This window comes from Hemiscyllium ocellatum, chromosome 10, assembly GCF_020745735.1.
Source record: "Hemiscyllium ocellatum isolate sHemOce1 chromosome 10, sHemOce1.pat.X.cur, whole genome shotgun sequence".
Classification (NCBI taxonomy): domain Eukaryota; kingdom Metazoa; phylum Chordata; class Chondrichthyes; order Orectolobiformes; family Hemiscylliidae; genus Hemiscyllium; species Hemiscyllium ocellatum.
Genome location: NC_083410.1, coordinates 67972591 through 67992998, shown reverse-complemented (window position 1 = coordinate 67992998; position 20408 = coordinate 67972591). Strand labels below are relative to the sequence as shown.

Below are 20408 nucleotides of genomic sequence, written 5' to 3'. Positions count from 1 at the left end.
CAGGGTAGATGCAGGAGGATGTTTCCCTTGTCAGGGTGGTCTTGAACAGCAGGGCGTGATGTCTGAATAAGGGGCAGACCCATTTATGATTGAAATGAGAAGGACTTTCTTCATTTAGAGTGTGGTGGATATTTGGAATTCTTCGTCCCGAAGGCTCTGACTGTTCAGTCATTCATTATGTTCAAGACTGAGATCAATAGATTTCTACATATTAAAGTGATACATGGATAGTACAGGAAATTGGTGTAGTGATGAAAGATCAGCCATGAAGGGCAGCACAGTGGTTCAGTAGTTAGCACTGCTGCCTCACAGCGCCAAGGACCCGGGTTCAATTCCAGCCTCGGGTGACTGTTTGTGTGAAGTTTGCACGTTCTCCCCATGTCTGTGTGGGTTTCCTCTGGGTGCTCCGGTTTTCTCCCAGTCGAAAAATGTGCAGGTTAGGTGAATTGGTCATGCTAAATTGCCCGTCGAGTTAGGTGCATTAGTTAGGGGGAATGGGTCTGGGTGGGTTACTCTTCAGAGGGTTGGTGTGGACTAGTTGGGCTGAACGGCCTGATTCCACACTGTAGGGAATCTAATCTCATTGAATGGTGCATTGGGCTCAAAAGGCTGAGTGGTTTACTCCTGCTCCTATTTTGTATGCTGTTATGCTTCAAGGAGGAGGAAGTGCTAAAGAACTAAGCACCTAACCCAATACTGTAATGATCTTGACAAGGCAAATGCTGGAAGATGTAGCCAGATGGGGAGGAATCATTCAGAGGGGAGATGTTGTTACTGGTTTCCAGGTTCACTTTAAAAACAACTGGATGATACCTGCTTTGTGCTGCAATGGAAAACCAGCAAGAATAAGCTTGTTAGTATATGGTGATAGAAGGGACAAATCTGTTAGCAAAAAATAAGACCAACCTATTTTCTATTTAATTGCAAATGCTTTAAGGAAAGCAAAATATTGAGATAAGAACTCCGTAACAGACAATAAACTTGGAAACATTGTTCAACGTTATTCTGAGGATGTCCATGCTTGGGCATTTTTAATGAGGGTGAGGATGGTCTAAAATTGGCAGGTCGGTCTCTCCCTGCCGTTAGTAGGAAACAATATTGACCAGTTGAATACACTTAATAGAATAATCTAACACTAAATGTAAAATTGCTCCTTCTTATGATTTCCTATTTTTGAATGTCAGGCATTTATTTTAGTATGTGCAAATTGAATATGATGTCCTGTTAAAATTAAGCTTATAGAGTTGACCTCATGCTTGGTTTGAGAGGGGCTCACTAGTAATTTATTGGTTGTAACCAAAGCATGTCATTAAAATTCAATCCGTACCCACAATAGAGTTCATGATGAAATTCTTCAATAAGAGCCAGAATATCTGGAGCTAGATCTTAACAACAAGAAAACTATACAGATACAAAGCATAGTTTGTTGGATTCAACAAATAAATTCATTTCCGATTTCATATTAATTGATGTTGCTTGATTCCTTTCCTATTGTGTTGGTCATGGTCTGTTAAAATGCAAAAATCTGCTACACTTCATTGAAATTTTGAATTCTGCATGTTGGATCATCATTTGGTTATGAAATTTTTATTTACATTTTTTGATTATGTCTAGATGTTCCATTTTTTGAAATTCCATGATTACCTAATTATGTAGTGGCTGTTTTTTCATCATTATTCTTTTATGGGATGTGGGTATTATGGGCAAGACAGCAATTGTTAACCATCCTTAATTGTCCTCTAACTGAGTTCAGAAGACAGTTAAGTTCAACTACACTGCTATGGGTGTCGAGACGAGACAGGCCAGACCAATGATGGTCACTATCACTGAGACCAATTTATATTAATTCATAAATAATGATAGGATTAAATGAATTTTAATTTCCACAGTACTATGTTTGGCTTTGACCCTCAAAGGTTAGCCTGGGCTTATGTCATGTTAACACTACACCAACACATACCCCAAAAGCAGTTATGTTTTCTCAAAAGATACAAACAGAAACTGATATACTTATACCTTCAAAGTACTGTTCAAAGTTCTGAATTTATGCAATCTTTCATTGACAATAGGATTATTGCTACGTTTTATAAAGGATCTCCTGTAGTCCTTTCTTGACGAAAGCCGACGTTTTCCAATAGGTGAAAGACTGGCTTGCTCTAAGGATTTGTATAACTGTTCCATTTCATCAGAATTTTGTGGTTGTTCTGAAAGACAGGCAAAGAAAATGTTAAATGGCATTCTCATCTTCGTGAACTTTTGTATTAATGCACATTTAAATAAATAGAATGTTCATTAAAATAGTTCCTGAATTAAATTACTGATCACTGCAATAAAGCAAATGAATTGCATAGCCTTGAATGTTGCATTGAATGCTACAATATAGTAGGAAGAATATTTATTGATGTTCTACACCCTTGCTTTGCAGTCTGTCCAATAATAGGATTGAATGGTGTCTCTTTTGTCTCAGAAGGCTGTTAAAGTTCTTGTGTGAAATCAGAGACATACAAGGTGGCCATTTAAACTATTATGCTTGGACCAGCTTTTTGCAAGATCTATTCAATTCAACCTACTTGCTAACTATTTTTCCAATAAACCTTCAAATATTTAATTTCAACTGTTTATCCAGTTTTCTTTTGAAACTTCTGATTGAACCTTATCCACCATTCTTCTCGACAGTACATTCCATATCATGATTGCATTCCCACTTATACTTCCAATGAATGTGAGTTCACCTTAAAAACATTTCACTGATTTTCCTTCAAAAAACAATTGACTATATTATACATGAAATGGAATTATGCTGGGACAAGTGGGTATTTTTCCTAAAGTTTACAATTAATGGACACAGTTGGAGCAATGTAAAAGCGGTTCTGAAACATATCTAGCCAGTAATATATGTGTATGAAAAATACTAAACACACTAAATGGAATATGCTGAAACTGTCTCCAGAAATAAAGGACTGTGGTTTATCAGCAGTGTTGAAAGTGCATCCTAACCAAGATTCAGGATTCATAATATTTATATTCTTCTTCTTTAAACTGTTAAGTGCAATAATCATAAAGCTTCAAGTTGAAGTGTCAGGAGGCAATACTGTATGTAAATGATGGGCCCGTATAACATCAGTTATAAGACATCAATTTAAAAAATGACCCTGCTGGGATGAATTGAATTAGCTTTATTGTTACATGTACTCAAATAAGTCTAGTGAAAAGCTTACAGGTTGACACCTTTGGCGCCATCTTAGGTACAAAGTACCTAGATACAGATTATTCAGTACAAGTACTTAGGAAAAGAAATAGAAATATAAAGAAATATAAGTCAGACATAGATCATAGGGATAAATTAGAAACCAGAGAAATAAAAAATTCAGAACATCAATCCTTTTAACCCAGTGCACTCTGGTACATAGCCTCCATTTCACACCAGGCTTTGACTCCAGACTATATCAGGCTTCACCTCAAGGCTGTCGAGGCTGGGAGACCATTCTGGAATCACCTCAAGGCTGGAGGTCCATGCCAAGGCCATGCTCGGCTGAAAGATTGCCATAGACTGCTCATAGACCACCAGGCTGAACCACTGAGATATCGCCACACTGGGCCACCACGCCAGGACAAGACAGCCACACAGGCCAAGAGACTGCCAAGCTAGGCGAGGAAGCCACCACACTGAGTTGGCACTGAGGCCAGGAGTTCAGAATGTCACCAAGAAAGAAGAAAGACAAAAAAACACAAAAGAGGAAAAAAAGAAAAAAAAGAACAAATGGAGCGGATGAGCTCCAGCTGAAGTGTCCTAGGCCACTGCCATCTTGGAAAAGCGGGGATGGTTCTACACTATGGGAAAGACCGAGGAATTAGGGAGGGTAGAAAGCAGGTTCTCTGGGATATGAGGAAATGCAAATAATGGCCTGGATTTTCTCTAGGCTCCACAAACCTGAACTTGGAAAAAGTGGCCAGGAAGGTTAGATTTTTCCACTGGGGAGGTGGGGTTACCTAGGAGGCAAGCTGGGATGGAATTCTCTCCTCTGAAGCATGTGCAGAGGCTGCCAGTAAGGCACCTCATACTCCAAATGCCACTCTAGGCTCTCTACCCATCACCTTTAATCCCTTATATCCCTTCATCAACTATGGCCATCTATCACCCCAAGGCTCTTAATACTCCGGGTAAAAAATGAGGTCTGCAGATGCTGGAGATCAGAGCTGAAAATGTGTTGCTGGTTAAAGCACAGCAGGTTAGGCAGCATCCAAGGAACAGGAAATTCGACATTTCGGGCATAAGCCCTTCATCAGGAATGAATTAATACTCCCCATGCCAACATTTTGCCAATCCATGTCCCATCCAACACCCTGTGCCCTTACCCTTTAATGCCAACTGACTTAGTACCCATAGTGGGCAGAACTGTGTTGACATAAAATAAAGTTGTGTCTATTTGTCTTTACTATTTAAAAGAAAGACTTATTGATGAAAAAGTCAACACATTATCTTCCAACAAATCACTTATTAAAAATGCATTTCATTTTTTTAATTAATGACTTAGTTTATGAGTATGCACATTACACTTAAATAATTAATCGTTTGTGAAAACAAACATTTCTATTCTACAATCAGCTGGAGCTGTAAAACAGTTCACTTAATAGTGGCAGTATATTCAAAATTGAAAAATAAAGATAAATCCATAAAACACTTACAAACTTCACTGCTCTCTTATCTCCATTCCTATTTGTGCCTCTGTACCAACCTAGTGTCAACTCATGCTAAACAATGCCACTAAACAACCTTTTCCATTGCACTTACTATACCAACCCATCTAACATGCAGAATGGACAGACCTCAGCCCATGTATAGATGGAAAGAAGTTCTCTTAAATAGGTTTTGCAAACATCACTGCATTGTGTAAAACATGCAATATTAAACATCTATTTAATGCATTCAAATTTCTTCACATCTTATAAATACAATTACTTAATTCAAGTGCAACAAGCATTGGTATTCATAGTTCCACATCAAAGAGTTCAAAATCATATGTTCCGATGAATCAGATGGTGAAATGAAAGACACCCAGCTAAGATCATAGATCCTCAAGAAGTTAATCAAACAGCACTAATTAAAGAATGGAAATTAATAGAGTGAAATGAAAATGTATATTTTTTAAACTCTCTGGAACTTTGATAAAGATCGATAGATTTGGAATTCTAAACGCCTTGATAGCCTTAAGAGAGCCTTTTGACAGGTTATTCATCATTCCTGATGAAGGGCTCCGGCCCAAAACGTCGAATTTCCTGTTCCTTGGATGCTGCCTGACCTGCTGTGCTTTAACCAGCAACACATTTTCAGCTTTTGACAGGTTAGACAGGTTTATTTAACAGTCTAGCTTGCATAGTTCTTTGACAGGTTTGCTAGTTCCAATGAGTTTATTGAATTGAACTGAATTGATTTGAATTGAATTAGCTTTATCGTCACATGTACTCAAATGAGTACAGTGAAAAGTTGATAAGTCACCATTACAGCTGCATTTTAAGTGCAAAAGTACCTAGGTATGTCTTCTTCAGATACAAGATTAGTTACAATGTAACAATGTCAACAACACGCAGTGCCACCTTAGGTACAAAGTACCTAGATACAATCCTTAGTTACAGAATAAAAAAATGAAGAAACAAAAGGGTTACATTACAGTTATACATAGTATAACCATAGGTCAGAAAAACATGAAATAAAAAAAACAAACACCACAGCTTATAGATTGTTTACACACAAACATGTCTAATTCTTACAATGCAAAGAGAACTTTAAAGCCACTAACCAGCACATTACCAGCCCCAAAGATATCCTGGGATCAGATCCAAAAATTAACTCACCACTCCTGCAATTTCTACCTCAGATTTCAGGCAGTTACTTCACCAAAATCACCTAGGATCTGAAGCGTCTATGACTTAAATAACCACCTATATCCATAAACTGCAACTGAACGAATCCTGAGCTAATTCCATTCCTGTCTCTGCAAAATGATAGATGCCACTCTTAGGGTGGGATGCAATTTCAAACCACTTCTGACAACCTTTGCCATGATGGAGAGGTTCTGTAGTCTGGCAAATATTTAGACCTAGGGGCTGTGGAATTTACTTCAAGTGCTAGTGGTTGAGACAGAAGCTATGGCTGAAATATACATTACCTCTGTTGACACGCAGAAAAGAGAATGTGGGTTGGGGCAGGGATTAGCCATCATGTACTCAAAATCTGTCCCAAACCCTAACCTGGTGGAAAACATTATTACTATACTTAAATCAGACTTCCACAGTGCAACTTTGAGCTTGATTTAAAATGAAATTTCATAGTATGGATTTCTTGGAAGCAGAAAACCAGCAGCAAAGAAAAGATGGGAGCTTTGGTCTCCATAAATATGTTCCATTTTCAGCACTGCTTCTTAGCCTGGATATGCAGGATCACTTTCATTCAGACCCCTTGAGGAATGCTTCGGTCTCCCATGGGTGGATTGCAGTCCTTCTATTTTCCTTCTCACCACGTTGCATTTCTGATGTTCTATCGTCCTCTCCATCCCAGGAGTCCATAATCTACCTTGACCCTTCCAATTGTTGAGACCATCTTCAAAGATCCTGCACTGTGACCACCTGCCATGGATTCTTCCTCCAGGCTGCTAGACTGTCTTCCATCTGACCACTTCCCAGACCTTACTGATTTCTTTGACCCTTTATACTTCCATGTAAGGATGAGCACCTGAGTAAACTGTCAAGATTCAATTAGATTAGTGAATAAGCAAAAATAAACGAAGGCGATTCCTGATGAAGGGCTTATGCTCGAAACGTCGAATTCCCTATTCCTGAGATGCTGCCTAACCTGCTGTGCTTTAACCAGCAACACATTTTCAGCTGTGATCTCCAGCATCTGCAGACCTCATTTTTTACTCGAAGGGGATGACAACAAAATACACCAAAATTGACTGGTTGGGCCAAATGGCAGCTTTCTGTGTTGTAACTTCTACGTATTTTTATGTACCTAGAGCACAGATTTGAAGGAGTTGGGTTTCCATTTAAGTGCTGTTTCCTTGTGATCTGTAATCATGTATTGAACATATCCCTCATTCCCTTTTAAATCTAATGTCACTAATGTGTGCCACGTGGAGAATTTCAGGCTGCTTATAGTCCTTTGATGAATTGTTCTACATGTCGTTTTTTTCCTGGTCCAAATTTAATATTCTTATTTTTTGATCTGAAAGGAGGAACTTTCATGATCAGTCTGCATTTTCGTCCATCCACAGCAGTAACACATGAAACAAGGAAACAAGTGACTGTAGAATGTGGGAAGAAGGTCTCAGTAGAGGGCAGTATAAGACAGCAAACTGGGACTAAGGAATTCTTATTGCTACACAATTCAAACAGCAGAGCCTTTCTCCAAATGATTGTATTTTCATGTGATGTATATGATCAATCAGCATTGTAAGGTGTGAGATTTATTAATATCATTTATCTTTAAGTTTGAAATTTGAACAAATCACATGTTGATTCTGGTCTTTAATGGTTAACTTGTCAGTATTTCTAGAGCCACCGTTTATTTTAAAACCTGCATTAGAGAAAGAGTCTGCAGTTAATAGAAGAATCACAAATGTTGTTTTTGCTCAGGAAAAAATCCATTGCTTGGAAAGCTTTTGCTGTTCAGGTTGCAGAAATCCTGCTTGAAGATAAATATATTAATTAGTTTCTCCTTGAGAAAAGGAGTTAATTTAGAATTGTTAGGTAATAGATATCCTCAGTGTAAGGATTTTTGTTCAGAAGTTTCAAATGAGAAGTGTTTAGTTAGAACCCTGAAGTAGTTATGCAAAGCTAAGAAAGTCTAGCCTTAGTTGTGTGACTAATTGAGGACGAGGATACCAACTCTCAAGACCAGAAATGAAAATAAACAGTTAAGTTAAACTAAAGGTGTATAAAGAAGCAAATTCTCTATAATGTTTGTATAATGTAGCGTGTTGTTGCTGGTATTGATGAGATTGCATTTTTAATATGTAAAAGATTTCAAAATCTTTCAAACTATATTATATGTAAGTGGCTTTGTTTGTTCCATTTTATCTTCTTTTGCATAATAAATATAATAACTTGGGAAGCCCGACTGGAAAGGAACATCATTTATCAAAATAGAGCCAATACTTGTGACATATATAGGCTAGTCCCCACCCAGGACGGAAGGTTTTGCACACCCAACCCTAGGTTTACTTTATTTTATTCAAATCCAGAAGTGCTGTCACACAGAACTTTAACCCAGATCTCTTGACAGAAGACTACCTCTGCACCACAATACCATGTGGGTTTGCTTTAAAGATACTTTCCTAATTAACTTGCTCAGGGATGTTATTACACACCTCTATAACATGGGAGACTTGAACCCAAGGGACACTATTACCGTACCACAAGAAACTCAGAAGTAGGAACACCACCTCAGTGCTAGCTATATGCTTTTATTTAATTTATCCAGAATGACTAATTTATCCAGAACACACAACCAAATGACTTTCCCATCACCAAACTACTATAGCTTTTTTGTGTTTTTAACTTATTAACCACCACCAGTAATTACCAATGCAGCCAATTAGAAACACTGGACAAGGAGGCTTTAGAAGTACTCCCATCCTCAATGAAGGAAGAGTCCAGGATGTCAGTGCAAAAGATAAGGCTGAAGTATTTGCAACAATCTTCAGTCAGAAGTGCTGAGTGGATGACCATCTCAACCTCTTCCAGCGTTTCCTAGCACCACATGTGTCAATCTTTAGCTAATTCAGTTTATTCCACATGATATCGAGAAACAGATATAGCCACTTGATCATGCAAAGACTATGAACTCTGGCAGTGTTCTGGCAATATGCTGAAGACTTGTTTTCCAGAACTTGCCACTCCCCTAGCTGACCTGTTTCAGTACAGCTACAACACTGGCATCTATCCAACATTGCCCAGGTGTGTCCTGTATGTGAAAATCTAGACAAATCCAACCCGGCCAATTACTGCTCTATCAGTATACTCTTGATCACCAGTAAAGTGATGGAGTGTATCATCGACAGTGTTATCAAGCATTTGATAACTGTTCATCAATATCCATTTTTATTCACTCTCTAACAGCTCACTTCCTTAACTGATAGTTTGAGATTTGCCAGGGCCACTCAACTCCTGACCTTGTAACAGCATTGGTTCAAAAATGGGTGAACAGCTGAATTCCAGACGGGCGGTGAATGTGACAGCCCTTGACATTAAGGCTGCATTCAAATGATGGTGGCATTAAGGAGTCCTAGCAAAACTGTTATCAATAGGAATAAGGGGTAAAATCTTGTTTGGTCTCATACCAGTGGTTGGTGTGTGGAATGCACTGCCAGTGGTGGTAGTAGAGTCAGAGACAATAGGGACATTTAAACAACTGCTGGACAAACACATGGACGGCAGTAAATTGAGGGGTGTCTTAGATTAAGATTAAGATAAATACTTAGAACATAGAACAATATTGTGCCACGTTCTGTAATTGACACATCAGAAGATGGCTGTGGATGTTGAAGGTCAATCATCATTGTCCAGGAGTTCTTCAGGGTAATATTGTCAGCTGAAATCATCTTCAGCCACTTCATCATTGACCTTCCCTTCATTTTAAGGTCAGAAATGGGGGTGTTTGCCAATGATTGTACAAATGCTCAATACCATTCACAACTCCTCAGTGACTGAAGTTGTCCATTTTCAAATGCAACAAGATCTGGACAGTATCAAGGCTTGGACTTACAAGTGGCAAGTAACAATCACGTCACACAAATGCTACCAAGAGACAATCTATCAATGCTCCTTAACATTCAATGGTGTTGCCATCACTGAATTCGCCAGTGTCAACATTCTAAAGGTTACCATTGACCAGAAATTCAACTGGACTCACCACTTAAACAAGTGGTTTATGAAGGGCTTTTGTCTGAAACATCGATTCTCCTGCTCCTTGAATGCTGCCTGACCTGCTGTGCTTTTCGAGCACCACATTCTCAACAAGAAACTATAGGCCAGTTAGCCTGACCTTGGTTGTTGGTACAATTTTAGAGTCCATTGTTGAGGAGATTGAGGAGTACTTGGAAGTGCCTAGTGAAATGGGGCTGAGTCAGCAATGCTTCACCAAGACTTCATCAAGATGTATAGTTACCTCAACTATACATCTTCACACCCTGTTTCCTGTAAAGACTCTGTTCCATTCTTCTTGTTTCTCTGTATCTGTCCCATATGTTCCAATGATGCCAACTTCTTTAAGGTGGTCTCCACAACGCCCACCTTCTTTCTTAGTCAAGGATTCACCACCATTGTAGTTGATGGGGCTCTCAGTTGTATCTGACCCATCTCCAGCACTTTGGCCGTCATCCACTTCTTCCCTTCCCACAACAGCGATAGGGATCCCCATGTTCCTCACTTACTACCGTAACTGCATCCACATCCAACAGATCAGTTAACTACCATTTTCACCATCTCCAGCAGAAAACCACCACCTGACGCATATTCGCCTGCCCTCCCTTGTCAGCTTCCACAAGGACCATTCCCTCCAGGTCTTCTCCTCCTCCACTTCCAACACTTCCCCACACTCCCAATGTACTTTCCCATTCACCAGAAGGTGTGACACCTGCCCATTTACTTTCTCCTCCTCACTATTCTAGCTCCCAGCAGCAGTTTACCTGCACTTTACTCAATCTAATCTACTGTATTCATTGCTCACGATGTGGTCTGCTCTACACGAGAGAGACAACATGCAGAATAGACAACCTGCTTTGCAGAACACCTACCTTCTGTCCACAAAAGTGACCCTGAGCTTCCTGTTGCCCCTTCAACACATCACTGTTCCCTGCCCAACACTTCTGACTTGGGCTTGCTACAGTGCTCCAGCAAAGCTCGATACAAACTGGAAGAACATCATCTCATTTTCCACTTAAGGAAATTGCAGCCTTCAGGATTCAATAAATTAAGACTTGAATACATTCTCGCAGGTCCTTACCCCAAATCCCATACACATGGGCTGCCACCACAAACAACCTATTGTCAGTAAAGGTCCCCATTAGCGGCTATTCATTTTTCCACGCTGATGTTGTTGTCTCTCTCTGGGCTCCATGTCCATCTAGAGGTTACTCCTCCCATCTCCGCTCACCCCATCTTAAACATATGTATTGATGATTTTCTAGATAAAATTAGTTCTGAAGAAAGGTCATTGGACCCAAAACATTAACTCTGCTTTCTGTCCACAGATGCTGGCAGATCTGCTGAATTTTTCCAGTAATTTCTGTTTGTGTTTCTGATTTCCAGTACCCACACTTCTGTTTTTTTTTGCATAAGGCTATTGTCGGACTACATTTGGAATATTGTGAGCAGTTCTGGATCCCATATCTATGTAAGGATGTGCTGGCCTTGGAGGGGTCCTGAGGAGATTGACAAGAATGTTCCCAGGTATGAAGGGCTTGTCATATGTGAAGCTGAGAGGACTCTGAGTCTGTACTCAATGGAGTTTAGAAGAATGAGGAGGGATCACATTGAAACTTATAGAATACTGAGTAGAGTGGGTGTAGAGAAGCTATTTCCATGAGTAGGAGACACAAAGATCTGAGGGTACAATGTCAGGGTGAAGGGATCACCCTTTAGAACTAAGATGAGGAGGAATTGCTTCAGCCAGAGGGTGGTTAATCTGTAAAACTCATTGCTTCAGAGGGCTGTGGAGGCCAATCATTGAGTGTATTTAAGACATGGACAGATAAGGGTTGGTAGGGGATTAAGGGTTACAGGGAAGAAGGCAGGAAAATGGGGTTGAAAAACGTATCATGAAAAGCATGATTGAATGATGGAGTTGACTCATTGACGTGAATGACTTAATACTGCCCTTACATTTTATGGTCTTAAAACATGGAACTTATTTACAAAAGGAGTAGTTGAAGAAAAAAGCGTAAATGCATTTACAGGAAAATGGATAGTCAGAGAAATGAATCGGTGACTACTATAGGAGATTTTTGAGAAATGATAAGGTTCACGTGGAGCATAAACAGGAGCATAACCTGATTGGGCCAAGTGGCTTCTTTCTGTGCCATTTATCCTATGTACTATAAAACATCTTGCCCAATGATTTATGAAGTTAGTGAATAGAACAGAATACAATAATCCATGAATGATGCATGTCAAAGGATCACTGGGGGAACAAAAATTCATAAGAAATGCTGGTAGGTCAATATTTTGAAATCTAGTCTGGTGTTTTCTGCACTGTGAACACTCTCCTGCAGCCACATTAGTGAGACATGGTTGCAGCTTTACATGCTGCTACAAACATTCCCCCAAAGAGACAAAAATATTCTTTAATGTAATCAATATACTTTAATGGGAAATGGCATTCGAATAAGAATTTAAATGGTTAAGTCAATATAGAAGCAACATTCATTACTCATCATATGTGAAAGCACATTATAACCTAAATAATAGCAAAATATTCTCTCCTGCAAATTTGTTTTGCAATGCATCTCTATGCTATTTTATTAAGTCAAACTGAATTATAATGAGGCAAGTGGCTATTTAAAATTATCCATCTCCAAGTATCTCCAAGTTTCTAATGAAACAGCAATATTTTTTTGCTCCATCAGTTGGATGACATTTACTTGGCTATTAAAACAAAGAAATGAAATCAATATCTCTTCTCAATGTTGATTAGGATAATCATTAGAATGTCATGGCATGATGTTTTCTGGTTACACTAAATGTTAACTCTTGCAGAGGAAGCAATTCTACAGTACCTCATCACAGACTCACCAAATGCTTCTTTTAAACTTGACTGTTATTGTGCAAAATGGTTTTTAAACAGGGGTAATAAATTACAGTGGATTCACTATAATCCTGTCTCTAGCACTATCCACAAATGAACTTCCAGGTATATTGTAATGCTATTGCTGGCATTCTGGCTAAGATCAGCTCAGATCAGCTCATCAACACAAGCCTGTGGATTGAATCAGAAACCTACTTGGCTCAGCAATATACTGGAGAAACATACTGGCCCTTAAGAGTGTTTAGGGGTCCTGTTAAAAATCCATTTTTAGTAATGTTTCACTGGGGTATGGCAGGGTGGTTGTTTAGAACAGTTGGCAGGACTATTGTTGGCAATGCAAAGTTATGCCAACAGGGCAAGTCCAATTCTCATACCAGCTGAGGTTCCCATGAAGATCTCACCTTCTTAACCTCACTCCCACCATGAAGCATGGTGATCATTACCTTTCACAGGTATCTATGTCAGAACAATATTAGCAGGTTCATATTAAAGTAAAATATTAGAGTTAATAGGTAAGTATTTGCATGGTAAACTATATTCTCCTTCCACAACCTTCAGAACTTGGCTGACTGTTCTGGCCTTTCCTCCATCCATACATGATCTCTGTCACTTCTGCCACTTGTTCAGCTGCTTGCCTATGCGTCACCATCAGCTCACTAATGGCTGAATCCAGAGGCTCATCGGCTGTACTGGACTCAGCAGTAGCCTGTTCTCCGGTAGTGCTCTGAATGTCAGAGTCCTTGGCTTTTTTTTTGTCATTCAGTTATGGGTCAACATCAGGTCTGTGCTCACCATAATGTGATTCTGAGCCTACTCTAGTCAGATCACTGAAGGATGAAATAAAATAATGTAAAATAAGAGACAAGAACAGGTCATCATGGTAAGACATAACAGGGATGTAAAGAGTTAAAAGTAAAATAGCCCACAGTGAGGCACACTACATAAGGACAGATGTCCACGTGCAGGAGATGGAATACATAAAGAATAAACTTATCATATTTGACAAACCACGGATGTCTGTCCACAGTCAGGGGACGAACCAGTAATGAAGAAAAATTAGACCTTGGGTCTGTAGTTTGTTTTGAGAAAGTGCAATTAAACACATAGGACTCCCAAAGACAACATGGGTCTGCAGACATTTGCAATTTATAACATCCCTATTGGTACTAGCCAATAAACCTTTCCTGGAAGACAAGGACACTAGCAAGGGTAACTCTTAAGTCAAACCCCTGAAGTCAATGGTCAGGCATATAGTTTCTGACTAATCAGAATGTTACATGCTATTTAGTGGTAGTTAATTAGAAATTGAAGCATTTAAGCTACAATGTAATACTATGAGGATAATTTGTTTACTTTGTTTTCAGGGAGCATACATTTCACTTCGAATAAGTATATCCCACTTAAATGTAGAAGGATTGTACTTCTAAAGCACTTTAGGCTTCTGAAAACTAGATTTAAACATTTAGTTAACAGTTAAAACATTTGACATGTACCATGGTTAGTAATTGGTTGATTGTCTGCTGGGATGGGGCGTGTTACTATATTTTGTGTATAAACGTCATGACTGTTTGAGGCTTGATGGAAAGTTTTTAAATGCTACTTTTTGTATGCATGTGAATAAATCACTTCTGCCTTGGAGTTGGATTGCTCAGTGTTGACTCTCTTAATACTGTCCTGTCAGTCTTTCAATTGCCTATTCCAGCAGGCTAATGGGTTAAGAGCTCTTATTATGAGTGGAAGTGGACATAAAAGTAACGAGGTTATGCTTCAGTTATATAGGGCATTGGTGAAACCATGTGTTGAATACTGTGTGCAGTTTTGGCCTTGTTATATAGGAAAGAATGTAAATGCTTTAAAAGTAGTCTAAAGGAACTTTACAAGATCAATACACAGAATAAGCTTGTTATCTTTTGAGGATAAATTGGATGAGCCAGGAGTATCCACTGGAGTTTGGAAGAGTGAGGGGACAGCATTATTTAAGAGGCTGAATGGTCTTGACAGGGTGAACATGGAAAGGATGTTTCTTCTTGTGGGTCAGTCTATGATCAAGGTATGCTTCTTTAAAATTAAGGATTTCCCTTTTAGGACTAAGAAGGGGAGGATGTTTGATTCTTAGAGGATTGTGAATATTTTCTCTTGCAGAAGGATCAAGCATTAAGAAACATTTTAAGCAAACGGTCTGCATTGATCAGTAGAAAAGTCAATCCCCAAAACTGTGATTGTTTGTGTGCTTTATTAGTAATAAGATTGTGGTACTGGAGAAGTTGGTGTTAAAGGATTTTGAATGAAAGATGATTCACTATTATCAAAGCGCTGTAGTTGATTAATAACAACAAGGGATTTTACATTATTGTTGACAAGATATCTGTGAGGAAGTTACGACAAAGCCATCTTCTGTGATTGTGTCCTTGTCCCATACAAGCCTTTGATAAAAAGCTATGAGATATGTATGTTCTACTGGTTGTAATAAAAGGTCAGTAAGTTGATGGTGCATGAGCATGAGTGTTGTAGTTTCTTTTTATTTTTGAAGTATTAACCCTGGCAGATGTTTAAGTGGTGCTAAGAAGTGAAACATTGGTGGCTGCAATAAAGTGACTGACATTGATTGCAGGTGTGGTATCTGATGGAGATGTCTGGCACTCAGTCTTCTAAGTGATAGCCCTCTGCAGTAACAATGTTATGATGTTAACTCACACATATTGGAGCATGACATATTGAGTAGAAAATGATATATAGCCTGGTAGAGTGCAGCAAATCATTCATCTTTTTGCTTCATTTGAGCTACCCATAAGCACCTCTGTAGTCACTTTGTCCAGACTGCTTATGCTGGTCAGGATGATTTGTGTTGGCATCCATAGGGAAAACGATCCCTTTTTTTCCTGGAAAGCTTTTGGGAAAGCCTGAGGGAAGGCATCACTAAAGTATGCTGCACTTTGTCTGTTTTTTTATGTCTCCATGGATAGCTGAGGGTAATGATCAGAAGTTGACTGATGCTCCTGGAGTGCAGAGAGTGAGGCACTATAAAATACATTTTAAACATGGCATCTCGAGGTTGAATGCCAGAAAGTCTTGATGGTGGGTGGAACTTCCTGGCTGCCTGCCTGATATTGATATTTAGCATTTTACTCTTGCATGCTCCAGCAATGGGTTTAGGAGAATGAAATAGCACAAGAAAACTCAACCTGAACCTTCTTCCTCTCTCCAAATTTCATCCAAAAAAGCAAAACTCCACCAATCGCGTTGACGTCAATCTGGACATTCCTTTTGTTCTGTCTGGAGACAGGCGAGTACTTTAATCTACAAAGAAATTCCTGTGATCCTTGTACAGCTATATTTTTTCAGCCTTCCATGGTTTTGTTAAAACATAAAAATTTGTTTGAAGTTAAGCATGTACTGGGCCATGAAAGCTGTTGACTGACATTTATGGGACATGTATATCACTTATTAAAAGCTGTCCAGGTTTTGCTGAATGTGTGCTTAGATCTGAGGAATCAGGAAAAGTACTCAACACTCTGAAATTTTCAGAATGCATTTGCATTTCTCACCTTATGATGTAAAGACGTTTCTTCATGAAGTAAAAAAATAGATGTATGGCTCTAGGACGGTGTTCTGAGGAACACGGAATGATATCCTGAAGCAAAAATGATTGGTTACCAACAACCACAAACATTTATCCTGGGTACTGTATTCAGTAGCATTCCTGATGAAGGGCTTATGCCCAAAATGTCGATTCTCCTGCTCCTCGGATGCTGCTTGACCTGCGGTGCTTTTCCAGCACTATACTCTCAACTCCATCAATTTATGATCCCACATGATGTGCTAAGACTCTTGTAACAGTCAAAACTGGTTTGATTGCATGTGCTGAGCTCAGGTTTCCCACTTAAGTGAATCACACCCTGACCTCCTTCCTATCTTGACAAAAATTTGGATTTATCAGGAAGGGGGCAGGACGTTGTACTTGGAACACAGCCACTATTTTTAAAGATTTGTGGAATCTTTTCAACTCTGAAAAAAAAACAGCCCCATGTGGAGGAGTAAGAAATGAAACCGGAGTTGTGTGTTGGAGCTCTGGTAGCCGCTGTGAGCTGATAAGAAAAGTATGTAGGCAAAGGCAGAAGAAGCTTAATGGCACAAGTTCAACTACAGAAGGATTGAAATAAGCAGATTAACAAATATTTTTTGTTGAATGTGTCGAGGGTATTTATTTGAAACACTATGACCTAGGCCAAACAAGTGAGCAGGCAATATTAGATTTATTCATGGGTAATGTCCCTGATTGGTTAACAACGTGACCATTTATCTCATAGTAATCATAATATTAATTCATCAGTATAATTTTTGAAGGGAACAAAGATGAAACACAAAATGGAATGCATCTAAGAGTTTAGATTTGGGTAAGATTAATTTCTGTGCACTGAGTCAGAAACTGGCCACTGTATACTAAACATAGCTGTTCATATGTAAAAATATCAAAGATGTTTAATGGACGTGTAACCACTTTATATGCCCCGGAGGCAATAGACATCCATTGCAGAAAAAAAGCCACAGCTAAATGGTGAATATGTTAAATTATTACTTTGCATTATTCTTTACAGTAGAAGAAAAGGTCAGCATGCCAGACATTCGAAAAACATTGATATTGAATCAGGGACAGACACTCGCGATAGTTAACATAAGCAAAAAAAACAGTAATTACGATAAAAATGGCAATGAAGAATGACAGATCATCAAGCCAATATTACTCCTGCCCCATGGTTTTGGAGAAATTAAATGACATCATTTCAGGTACCATAATTATAATACTCCAAAGTTCTCTCAGTCTGAGGCTATCACATTAGATTGGGAAATTGTGTGTGGCAGTTGTACACATAGATTTCTATAGCAACAAACCCTTTGGTTCAACTAGTCCATGCTGATCATGTTCCCAAACTAAACTAATCCCACTTACCCGTGTTTGCCCAAATATCCCTCTAAACCTTTCCTATTAATAAACTTATCCAAATGTCTTTTAAATGTTGTAACTGTACCTGCATTCATCACTTCGTCTGGCAGTTCATTCCACACACTAGCCCCTCTCTGTGTAAAAATAGTTTTACCCTCATGTTCATTTACATCTCTCTCGTCTCACCTTAAAAAAAAGCCTCTATTTTTGAACTCCCCAGCCTAAGGGAAAACACTTTTGCTATTCACCTTATCTATGCCACTCATGATTTTATAATCCTCTATCGAGTCACCCCTCAACCTACCAAGTTCCACTGGAAAACAGTCCCAGCCTATAAGTTAAACCCTCCATTCCTAACAACGTTCTGGTAAATCTTTTCTAAATCCTCTCCAGTTTAATAATATTCTTCCTGAGGCAAGGTGAGCTGAACTGCACACAGTACTCCAGAAAAGGTTTCACCAACATCCTGTACAATATCAACATGATGTCCCAACTCCTTTAGTCAAAGATCTGAGCAATGAAGGCAAGCTTGCTAATCGCCTTCTTAACTACACTGTCTACTGGGGATGCAAATTTCAAAAAATTATGTACCTGAAACCTTAGGTCTCTCTGTTCTACAACACTACCCAAGGCCCTACCATTAATTGTATAAGTCCTGCCCTTGTTTGTTTTACTAAAATGCTATAACCTTCATTGTCCACCATACCATCATAGAACATAGAATTGTACAGCACATGAATGGGCCCTTCTGCCCACAATGTTGTGATGAACAGGATGCCAAATTAGACTAATCCCTTCTGCCTGCCATTGGCCCATATCCCTCCATTCCTTGCATATTCTTATCTAAAAGTCCCTTAAATGCCCCTATCATACCATCACTTAGGGCAGCATCTTTCAGACTCTTATCACTGTCTGTGTAAAAACCTTGCCCCTCACCTCTTTTGAACTTTCTCCTTCTCACTTTAAATGCATGCCCCTTAGTTTTAGACAATTCAACTCTGAGAAAAAGATTGTGACCGTCAACCCCATCTCATAATTCTATAGACTTCTTTATCAAGTCTCCCCTTAGCCTCTGCCATTCCAGAGAAAACAACCCAAGTGTTTTAGCCCCTCCTTATAGCTCATGCCCTCTAATTCAGGGAGCACCCTGGAAAACCTCTTCTGCATCATCTCTAAAGCCTCCAAATCCTTCCTGTAATGTGCTGACCAGAATTGAACACAATACTCTAAGTGTGGCCTAACCAAAGTTTTATAAAGCTGCAAAATGACGTCCTGACCCTTGTACTCAATTCCCCGAACAATAAACACAAGCCTGCCACACTCCATCTTTACCACCCTATCTACTTGCATTGCCACTTTCAGGGAGCTGTGGACTTGAACTGCAAGATCCCTCTGTATATCAACGCTGTTCAGAGTCCTACCATTAAATGTATACTTTTTCTTAATATTTGACCTCCCAAAGTGCTGCACCTCACACTTACCTGGATTAAACTCCAACTGCCATTTCTCTGCCCATATCTGCAACTGATATACATCCAGCTGTATCCTTTGACAACCTTCTACACTATCCACAATTCCACCAAAGTTTGTATAGTCTGAAAATTGACTAACCCACCCATCTATATTTTCATCTAAGTCATGGTGTTACCTGCAAACTTACTAACCATGCCTCCTATATTGTCATCCAAATCACTTTATCAATAACGAACAAAAGTGGACCCAGTAGTAATGCTGATGGAACACCACTGGTCACAGGCCTCCAGTCTTAAAAACAACCCTCCACTATTACCCTTTGTCTCCTACAGTAAAGCCAATTTTGTATCTAATTGGCAAGCTCTCCCTGAATCCCAAATAATCCAACTTTACTAATTAATCTACCATCTGGAACCTTATCAAAGGGTTTACTAAAGTCCCAGTTAACATTGTCTGTTTCTCTGTCCTCATCAATATTTCTGGTTACTTCCTCAAAAATCTCAATAAGTTTGTGAGACACAATTTCCCTCACACAAAACTATTTTGACTATCCCTAATCATTCCTTGCCTCTCCAAAAGCATGAAAATCCTGTTTTTAGAATCATTCCCAACAACTTACCCACCACCAATGTTAGACTCACAGGTCTATAGTTCCCAGGTTTGTCCTTGCAGCCTTTCTTAAATAAAGCCATCCTCCAGTTCTCTGACTCCTCACCCATGGTTATAGATGATACAAATATTTCACTAGGGGGCCCATAATTTCCTCCCTAACAAGCTGAGAGTTATAGACCAGTTTGGCTAACATCTGTCATAAGGGATTTCGTAGAATCTATAATTAAGATTGGAATGACTGTAAACCTTAAAAATTTTCAGTTGATCAGGGAACGCCTGCATGGATTTGTAAAAACTTGATCAAGCATGACAAACCTGACAATGTCTTTGAAGAAGTAATTAAAATAGTGAATGGGGAATATTAAGGCTATAGTAATAAGGACTTCCAGGAGGCTTCAATGTAGGTCGAACAGGCTTCTTGCTAGAAACAGTGGATTTCCAAATAGACTTGGGTTTCAAATAGATAAACCAACTCGCTAAGACAATGTTGATAGTACATCTCAAATCTGCGACAACCACCAAATGCAAATTCAATTCAAAGTTATCAATCATCTGGACTTAGATTTTATCACCATTCAT

At 39.1% G+C, this 20408-nt stretch overlaps 1 protein-coding gene across 2 annotated transcripts in view; it reads right to left on the bottom strand.

The window, feature by feature from the left end:
- ipcef1 (interaction protein for cytohesin exchange factors 1) overlaps positions 1–20408 on the bottom strand; it is a 201218-nt gene that overhangs the window by 6453 nt on the left and 174357 nt on the right. For both annotated transcript variants that reach the window (XM_060831567.1, XM_060831568.1), the window contains one exon: positions 2017–2204. In XM_060831567.1, the coding sequence (XP_060687550.1) occupies positions 2017–2204 (188 nt within the window). The remainder of the gene's footprint in view (positions 1–2016; positions 2205–20408) is intronic.